General features: G+C 36.1%; 1 protein-coding gene across 1 annotated transcript; it reads right to left on the bottom strand.

The window, feature by feature from the left end:
- Positions 1–944: 944 nt before the first annotated feature.
- LOC129941021 (radial spoke head protein 6 homolog A) lies at positions 945–3,401 on the bottom strand. Its single transcript, XM_056049558.1, has 3 exons — positions 3,101–3,401; positions 2,856–3,042; positions 945–2,573 (listed from the first exon to the last, which is right to left on the bottom strand). The coding sequence occupies exons 1-3, from the start codon at positions 3,328–3,330 to the stop codon at positions 1,035–1,037; spliced, it is 1,956 nt and encodes a 651-aa protein (XP_055905533.1). The 5' UTR covers positions 3,331–3,401; the 3' UTR covers positions 945–1,034.
- Positions 3,402–9,927: the final 6,526 nt, after the last annotated feature.

Genomic DNA, 9,927 nt, shown 5'->3' on the forward strand with positions numbered 1-9,927 from the left:
TTCGGCACAACCATCTTTACTGGCGGCACAAAGATGGAGTGCGGAGTTGGTTCTGGGATCTTTTCTGAGTCCCTTAATGTAGCCAAATCCTTTGGGCTTCCTGACTTTGCTAGCGTTTTTCAGGCTAAACTGCTGGCAATAAGGGAGGCATGTAAGATACTTAAACAAAACCCAAACCAAAACCGAAATGTGGCTATCTTTACAGACAGTCAGGCAGCTGTCAAAGCCATTAACTCTTCCATATCCTCATCTAAATTGGTCCAGCAATGTCGCGATGAGCTTGCGAACCTGAATATTAACCTCGGTGTCACCCTGATCTGGGTTCCGGGCCATAGTGGTATCGTGGGAAATAACCGGGCTGACGAGCTAGCCAGGCAAGGATCGGCCCTTCATAGCTCACTTACGGAAATGGTTAACATTCCTCTTGGATCTTTTCTATCTACCAAACTGAATCAAACCGGAGGTGAAGCAATTTACCCAACTGCATTATATCTAGGAAGATATGGCCCACCTTTAACAAAACCCGTATAAACGATCTTCTATGCAGGCCAAGGCAAGACATAGCCAAGATTGTTGCGGTTTGTACCGGAAACCATAATCCATTTCCCCTGCAAATGTCCTGCTTTGGCAAACACCAGAATGAAATGCTTTGGAAAAGCATTCTTTCACGAACTTGATGAGCTATCTGAGACAAAGATTATAGACCTAATCTTTTTTCTCAATGCGACAAAATGGCTCTAACATAATCGCTGTGAAGTTTCTCTATAAATCTTTCCCTTTCTATCACAGGTCAAACGAGTTTTTGGTATCAAAACGGCGCACTACAGCGCTAATTGGATCTCAGGCTGGGTTGCCTTGAGATCGTCATTTCCTCCTACCTACCATCATTCAAAAATGTTGCAAGTGCTCTACGAATTAAAATAAAAGTTGAAAACGACTTTTGTGATTATAAAGAAAATACATCAATATAATTTCTCAATTTTTGCGTGATGCAAATAAAAATAGAATAAAAATTGTATTTTGCAAAACAGTATCTAACAAGATTCTTCTTCTTCTTCGTTTTCTTCTTCAATCATTTCTTCGAATGCTTTTTTCTCATTAAATAAACGCCATGCTTCCTCCATTTCAACAGTAGGATCACGCACTTCAATTAAATCGCTTGTCTCATATTCAACGTGTATCGGTGGTATATGAGCTAGTGACACATTTCTAGCAGTGTATTTCGATCCCCAACCAAAGTAAATAGAATCAGAGTATTTTTCAAATGTAAACGAATAAGCTCCAGGCCATAGATTTGATCGTAAAATAGTCAACTGGTTTATTTTACAATGATTACTTGAATTACGTATGCTCCAACTTTTAACATTTTCTCGGTTTTTGTCTTGAAAGCATGTGTTGAAAAGGGCTGGTCTATCAGATTTCTCCATTTTGCTTGAATCGTCACTATCTGACTCCTCCTCTCCAACTTCAACATCTATTTCTTCCATTTCTTCTTCATTGTTGTAACTTCCACTTTCCAAGGCTTTAAGGGCTTTCTTCTCATCAAAATATACTATTCGACCTTGTTCAAGGATATTCGGTCGAACATGAACCCAGGACTTTGAGTTCATAAGTTTTTCGGCACAAGGTTTATAGTTTTCATTTTCTATAATGATAGCGTCATTGTCTAAATCCTCTTCTTCACCTTCACCATCTGATTCATCGATTTCACCCTCGGTTTCCTTTGTACTGTCACCATAAATCTCCAACATTTCTGTTTTTGTAAGCCTTCTGTAGTAATTATTGGGTGCCACGTATGTTCCCGAAGTGATTCTGGCTATCATGGTTCTTAGATAGTGTTTTTCAGTTCCAGGAAAACTTGGATAGCTATGAATTTCAGCGTCAAGTTCACCTTTAAGGAATTTCTTAATTTTTCTTGAAATTTGTATCTGTTGAGTGCTAACAATCGGAAGTTCAATCCATTCGTCATTCAAACAATTCACAACAAAATAAGTTTTTCGATTTAAGCCAGTACCAATTGGCTCTGGTGGGATATCAAAAGTTGGATTATTCGTCAAAACAGGAACTTCTTCACATTGATGGTTCATTTTTTCCAGTTCATCGACTGTACGGTCTTGCCACTGGGCTCCTGGTATAAGATCTTGGTCTTCTATTTTATTCACACTTTGGGTTTTTGTGTCTTGATATATTCTGATCTTTTCCATGACGTCTTCTCGCATTTCTTCGAAACGATTATCAATTTCAGATTGTGTGAGTTTAGCTTCAACAATGTAATAAGATTTCTTGAGACCATAGATTTTACCCCAAAAACGAGCATGCTCGACAATTGGATGGTATTGAACTTTTTGCAAAGCATACGAAAGTTTAGAAACTTCTTCATTTGATAAATTAAAACCACAAAGTGACCAATATAGGTGTAAACGTAGAACATTTTCATTTAGAGAAAGTTTACGTTGCAAAATCACTAATGATGGATGATCCTTTTTTTGAGTTGGTTTTGATGATTTTTTGAAATGCCTTGGTGGATTTTCTTTGCATACATCGTATTCGTTGTCATTGGGCTTAGGAGGAAGCTGAAATTATGTAATTTTTTGTATAATAATTTACTCGATAAAAGTGGAAAAAAAGAATGACATTTGATTTTGACACATCATAAACCAATGGAAACCCACTTTCTCATTTGACAGTTGATGTCAATTAGAATTATACGCATGTTCAAAAAAGTACAATAGCAGACATTTGGCTTTATTACAATTCTGCTTATTGAACCCAGATAGCTGATTTTCTTGAACATGTCTACATTAATTTATTAAGAAGTAAAATCTTGGTTATCAATCTTGTCATTTTTGACTTACATTCATTAACTTCATAAAAGTTTTAGCTCTTTCAACGTCTATTTCTTTAAAGTAAGTCCAAGGAAAGTTTTCGGGCATTCTAAATTTCTGTTCACGAACATTGAAACTTAGTTCTTCAAAATAATCCACAATATTTTCGGGTTTTTCTTTCACCACTATCTTAATTATATCAGCCAAATGATCAAACCTTAATTAAGACTTAGTTAGTTGAGTGTATTTAAGTTCATAACAAATAGTGTCCTTACAAATTATCACCTGTTGTAAAGCTTCCTTGTTGAAGAAGGGAAGTGGCAACATTTAATTCATGTTCAATATTAGGAACATGAATTTGTTCAAAAATATCCGTATTTGACAATTGGTCTTTAGATTCCAAAGGTGAAAAGAGGCAGGTGTTAATTTCTGAGGGGCATATTGGAAAATGTGCATCTTGGTTATTTTTTGAGCTTGACTTTGATGGGGTTTTGCAATATGACATGTTATCGATATATGTATTTATTAGATTTAATTTAAATTATTAAAATCACTTAATTGTCAATAAATGTTACTTCAAGGCTTCCTCCGAAAAATTGATCTTTTCAGTAAAATTTTAAACACAATTTAAAAATTTTATTTCATCCATTTTAGTTTGGTTTTGGATCTTTGCAAAACAATTAGGTTTATGTACAATTGACATTAAAAGACTTACTTTTTTTTGTGTTTGTTAAGTCAATTTTAAAAAAATGTCCAAACCCAACAATCTGGGACCGCTTAGGTCGGTGTTTCACAGTGATAAACAATTTGACAGCTGACAGTTTTGTTATAAGTTGACTATAATTCAAAATCATATACACATTGATGACTTTCCTTCATTTTCACTATTACGCTTACATATTGAGCGTTATGAATCCCCAGTGAATTGGGCAGGTTCAGACGACATAAGGGACTTAATGGTAACGCAACTTTCTTGTGTTTGATTAGACAGCTGTCAAAAATTTTTTTTTTCAATTATAAAATAAATAAATTAATCAGGTTTCGCAACAAGCTTTAAGAGAGACGTATAACTTTCAACTATTTCAGTAGTAGTTTCAGTAATGAAGGGGACCTCCAGTGACTAATCCGAACGGCTGAATTGAGAAAGCACTTTTCATCACAAAAATTAGTGTTGAAGACTTTGTCAATTCCTCGCAAGAGGCATTACCCGTGAAAAAAAAACTTTAGATAGCACAGACAGGGATTAATTCTATAGCATGATAGTCATTGACATACGAGTACTATACTTGCACTGCTAGTAGCCAACTTCACGATGGTTCCACTTTTAATGGACAAAACACTAGCGCAAAGGGGGCTATGCGGAAAAATTGTGTAACATTTACATTTAATACTCACAGCGCACAGCCTGCTTCTGCTTCATTTTGAAAAAAAAACATGGCACCGTTTGTCTTCAACAAATTATACTAGGTGTCAATACATTTTAAAGGGTGATTTTTTTGAGGTTGAGATTTTCATGCATTAGTATTTGACAGATCACGCGGGATTTCAGACATGGTGTCAAAGAGAAAGATGCTCAGTATGCTCAGTATGCTTTGACATTTCATCATGAATAGACTTACTTACGAGCAACGCTTGCAAATCATTGAATTTTATTACAAAAATCAGTGTTCGCTTAGAAATGTGTTTCGCGCTTTACGTCCGATTTATGGTCTACATAATCGACCAAGTGAGCAAACAATTAATGCGATTGTGACCAAGTTTCGCACTCAGTTTACTTTATTGGACATTAAACCAACCACACAAATGCGTACAGTGCGTACAGAAGAGAATATTGCGTCTGTTTTTGAGAGTGTTGCTGAAGACCGTGAAATGTCGATTCGTCGCCGTTCGCAGCAATTGGGTTTGTGTTATTCGACCACATGCAAGATTTTACGCAAAGATCTTGGTGTAAAACCGTATAAAATACAGCTCGTGCAAGAACTGAACCCGAACGATCTGCCACAACGTCGAATTTTCAGTGAATGGGCTCTAAAAAAGTTGGCAGAAAATCCGCTTTTTTATCGACAAATTTTGTTCAGCGATGAGGCTCATTTCTGGTTGAATGGCTACGTAAATAAGCAAAATTGCCGCATTTGGAGTGAAGAGCAACCAGAAGCCGTTCAAGAACTGCCCATGCATCCCGAAAAATGCACTGTTTGGTGTGGTTTGTACGCTGGTGGAATCATTGGACCGTATTTTTTCAAAGATGCTGTTGGACGCAACGTTACGGTGAATGGCGATCGCTATCGTTCAATGCTAACAAACTTTTTGTTGCCAAAAATGGAAGAACTGAACTTGGTTGACATGTGGTTTCAACAAGATGGCGCTACATGCCACACAGCTCGCGATTCTATGGCCATTTTGAGGGAAAACTTCGGAGAACAATTCATCTCAAGGAATGGACCGGTAAGTTGGCCACCAAGATCATGCGATTTGATGCCTTTAGACTATTTTTTGTGGGGCTACGTCAAGTCTAAAGTCTACACAAATAAGCCAGCAACTATTCCAGCTTTGGAAGACAACATTTCCGAAGAAATTCGGGCTATTCCGGCCGAAATGCTCGAAAAAGTTACCCAAAATTGGACTTTCCGAATGGACCACCTAAGACGCAGCCGCGATCAACATTTAAATGAAATTATCTTCAAAAAGTAAATGTCATGGACCAATCTAACGTATCAAATAAAGAATCGATGAGATTTTGCAAATTTTATGCGTTTTGTTTTTTTAAAAAAGTTCTCAAGCTCTTAAAAAATCACCGTTTACATTCGGGCTCGGAAAAATAAAGTTTTTATTTTGGTGTCTACTGCAACATCCTCCGCCAAATCCAATGAATTTTTAAGATAGTTGTTGCATATAACAATATCTTCACCATTGAAAGATATGAATATTTTGTCTAACTTATTCATATGTGACATCAACTCTGGGGACGGCTTCATCAAACCACCTTCACTAACGTACGAAGTCAGTAAGACATGTCGTTGATTGGTTTGTTGGGCGAAGGTTTCGACTGGTAACCTGTGGCAAATATAACTAGCCAGATTTTCAAGTCCGTCATACGCCAAGCTTTTTAGCTCTTCCTGCTCTGGACAAGTTTCTTCCTCCTCGGGCTTGCACGCAATACTCTTTAAAATTGTGCCTTTATAAGTAAAAGAATGTTGTTTAGCTTTAGGTCAAAAAAGACGAAAATATTCTGAACCCTTGACATTGATGTGATATTCACTTATCTTGTGGGTTATTGTAAGCTCTTTTGCAGTACACGCTAGTAGCTTCTCAATAGTGTCCTTTTTGACCTCATTTCCGTTCATCAGAAAGCCACTGTCTATGAAGTGGTTTCGAAGAAGTTTTATTAGGTGGGTAACGTCAGCAAAAACAATAACTCTATGTTTGCCATTCAAAAACCTAAAATTATAAAAAAGTTTAGAAATGACATCAATGACTTAAGCGTATTATGTACCATGGTTTTTCTGGTGTAATGTTTAGTTCACTGTATAGTCCCCTGTTCCCTCCACCCAAGTCACTGACCATGCCAACAACGGTATATCCACAGTCTTCAGTGGCACTTAAATTTTTTTTAAGATACCAGTCGTCCTTTTGCAGTCAAAAGAGTAAAAAATCGGCTTCCAACTACTCATGTCCTTAGAAGAAAACAAGATTGATCAAATTAGATACTTCCAAAAGTGAAATAATCTTACCTCTCAACATCGCTACTTGGACATAATTAGCTGGAGCCAAAGTGGTATCCGTCGGCTTTTCGTAGCAATATGCCTTTTTAATTTTCATCTCATCAAAGCTTAAGATGCAAACTTTTTGGATTAGGCTAAGCTGTGTTGCTGCTTTCAGTATTTTCACTACTGGCTTTAAAATACCTGGCGAGATGTCAATTTTTTGAGCCCAGCGTTGAAGCGTTCTTATCGAAGGAAGTGGGAACTTGTGTTTTTGCAAAAGTCTGTATGCCCTTGCACTCGCTGAGTATAAGGAAATTGACCTAGCGACGTCAACTTCTGACCAATGCGTAAGCATTGCACCGCTTTTCAATTTTCGGTTTTGGGCGTAGGTGAAGATGGAAGCCAATTTTTTCTCCACGTTCTTGCTTTCAAACCTACTTTTTGTCAAAGACGTTCGGAGTTTTTGTTGATTTTTTTTTAACAAATTGATTTCGTTTTCTAATTTTTGTCTGAAAATAAACAAATTAATAAGGACCTCAATAAAAAGCTTCTTAAGACATATATTTGTGTAAGATGGTCTTCAGTTTGGTTTCGTTGAACATCGCAGTTCTATCAAGAACTGATTTGTGTAGCGGCGTCGATGCTCTCTCCTAAAATCCAATAGGAACTTCCTCTGCTTCCTGTAACAAAGCATCTTTAGCCCTCTTATCTTTTCTTGTCTTAACTCTGTTTTTTCTGTTATCCTGAGTGGAAAGTACCTCCAAGTTTTCAGTAATGAAAATAGAGGGAACAGAACCAAGTTTGAGTAAGAGCCGTCTATGAGTGACAAAACCTATAATAAATACTGGCACCACTTATATAATAGCTCTTGTTTAATTTGTATGTGTAATTTACCCATTTCGTACTGGAGGTTCCTTACGAAGTCATCAGATCCAAAATGGTCACTGCAAATCCTACCCGTCTTCGTGTTGATTTGGTCTTTACGTTTACAAAAATGAATCCAACTTTTAAGCAAGCCAGAATCTTTTGGAAACGTAAAGAACGACTCATTTTCTTTATTGTTTTTGTCATTTTTATTGTTATTGTTATTACAACCACACACTGCACATAGCATTTTGAATTTTAGGATATTAAAAAAGCTTCAAAAAGAATAAATTTAAAAATTGCCCGGATTTCCTTTTCAAGTTCGCGCCTTTTCGTCTCTTCATACGTCACAGCTTATGTCAAAAAAGTAACACATGCGCGTGTCGTAATCTTATTATTTTTCATTCATGGGGCTAGTGTAGCTAATTTGAAGTGGAACCATTTTTATTCAAATTTTGTATACAAAATTCACACCACTACCAGTCCATGTATAGTATGTCAATGATGACAGTCCTACAAACTCCAATTAAAGCAACTTTATTATAATGTTAAATGGAAATTTCACTGGAAAGTCCACTTGTGTCAAAATGACAGCTAATCATGTTTTTTCATTCAACTGAAAGCTGAACCTTATTACTGTGTAATTTATTTATTTCATTTACAATTTCATTTAATGCTGGTGTAAAAGAGTTCCTGGTCAAATTGGAAAAGAAATAAGTACTACTTTTTTTGCAATACAAAATACAAGGCTATCCTGAATATGTGGATTAGTGGATTTTTAGATACCTTATTGAAGGAGTTTAATACCTAAATTAAAATAGCTCGCAAAAATAAAAACAACCTTTAGATGTTCAGAAAAATGTTTAAATAACAATTTATTGCAATACATGTATAGCTTTAATAATTCACAAGATTTTTATCGAAAAACATTTGAAATCAACTGTCGGGTTAATTCAAATTTAACAATATTTTGAATCAAGTGTTCTGTCAGGTACCCACATATGTATACCACACATTCTTTGATACCTTTGGGTTCCTTTTTTGGCATCCCAGCTGCTTTGGAGCAACTGTTCCTTTGCACGCAAAACTCTAACAAAAAGGTACCCAGATACCCTATCTTTTTTTTTTTTTATAATAAGCGCACACTCAAGTGGAAGTGTGAGCACTAGGAAAGGGAGGGAGGGGTTGAAAGGAGATGTCGGTGCACATTGGTTTTGAATTCCTGAATATTGCAATAGCTGGGAAAGACAGAGTGTGGCAAGGCATTCCACATTCGCATAGTACGGCTAAAGAACGAATATCTGTCTGAGATTGAACGCAGCCATTTAACTCTAAACTGTCAGCTGTCAAATTTCGTTATTGTTAAATAAATGGATACAAATTAAAATCATACGTATGTTTTAGCAAATAAAGGTTTTAAAATGTCAAAAAATTGTATGTTAGTAAACATGGGAATAGCAAAGCTGTCAAATCATTTGGCTTGTTTAATTTGGTCTTAATAGTCCCAAAATACAGAAGAACGGAAGAATTTTATTTTTCACATCTTTTAATCAAAAACACATTTATGGGGTTCTCCATTTGTAAAATAAATTGATTTATTTTTGATCTTGATGTGTCAAAACACAAATTTCCCATTTTTTGCATTTAATGGGTCAAAGTAAATTGATTTTTTTTATGTAGAACATGGGGGGAGAAGAAGCTGAGGAATTCAAAACAAGTGAGCGGACTCCTAAAGGAGACAAGTAACTGGTGTTATCCCAAGTAAACCCCATCTGTGAATCAATGACATGTTTAATTAAGTCATGTTCCAAATAATTTAAATTAGAGATACATTTTTCCAGGTGTAACAGATGGTATCTCAACAGCGGAATGACGTTGGTGGTTTTGTAAATGAAGGCGTTGGAGTAACGTTTGATGCGATTTTCAAAGTTTTTCCCAACGAGGAGTCTAAGAATTGTTCTTTCTAATTTGTCAAGTGTTTGCGCTACCGTAGGAGAGATAGATAACCATATTGGAAATGCATAAGACATGACAGGTATAATAAGTCTCCTGTAAAAAAGAAGCTTAGTTTTGGTGCTGGGGGCTTAGTTTTGAAGAAGGGCATAAACATGTTAATGACTTTCCTTGATTTTTCAATAGTAATTTTTGGCATGTTGATTGAATTTGAATAATTTGTTTAAGTTTACACCTAGATATTTCATTTTGTTTGTAGGTGGGATGGTAGAATTTTCAAGGTTAAGGAAAAGAAATTTACTTTCAGATACCACTCCGACTGGCCCTTTTCCTCTAGCATTAAGGATGAACAAAAGTTCCGATTTTGGGATGTTGATTTTGATTCCCCAGGTTTTGTATAAGATGTAAATGCAAATGTAGATGCAAAGCGGAAAGAGAACTCTCGTGAGATGAGTATGCAATTGTGCGTATAGAAGAAAAGTGGAAGTGATATTGTTTTATGAGAATTGGTGGGGGAAGTCGTGAAGAAATATGTTGTAGAGGTGAGGCCCCAAGATGGAACTTTGTGGGACACCGCTTTT

The sequence above is a fragment of the Eupeodes corollae genome, chromosome 1, assembly GCF_945859685.1.
Source record: "Eupeodes corollae chromosome 1, idEupCoro1.1, whole genome shotgun sequence".
NCBI lineage: Eukaryota > Metazoa > Arthropoda > Insecta > Diptera > Syrphidae > Eupeodes > Eupeodes corollae.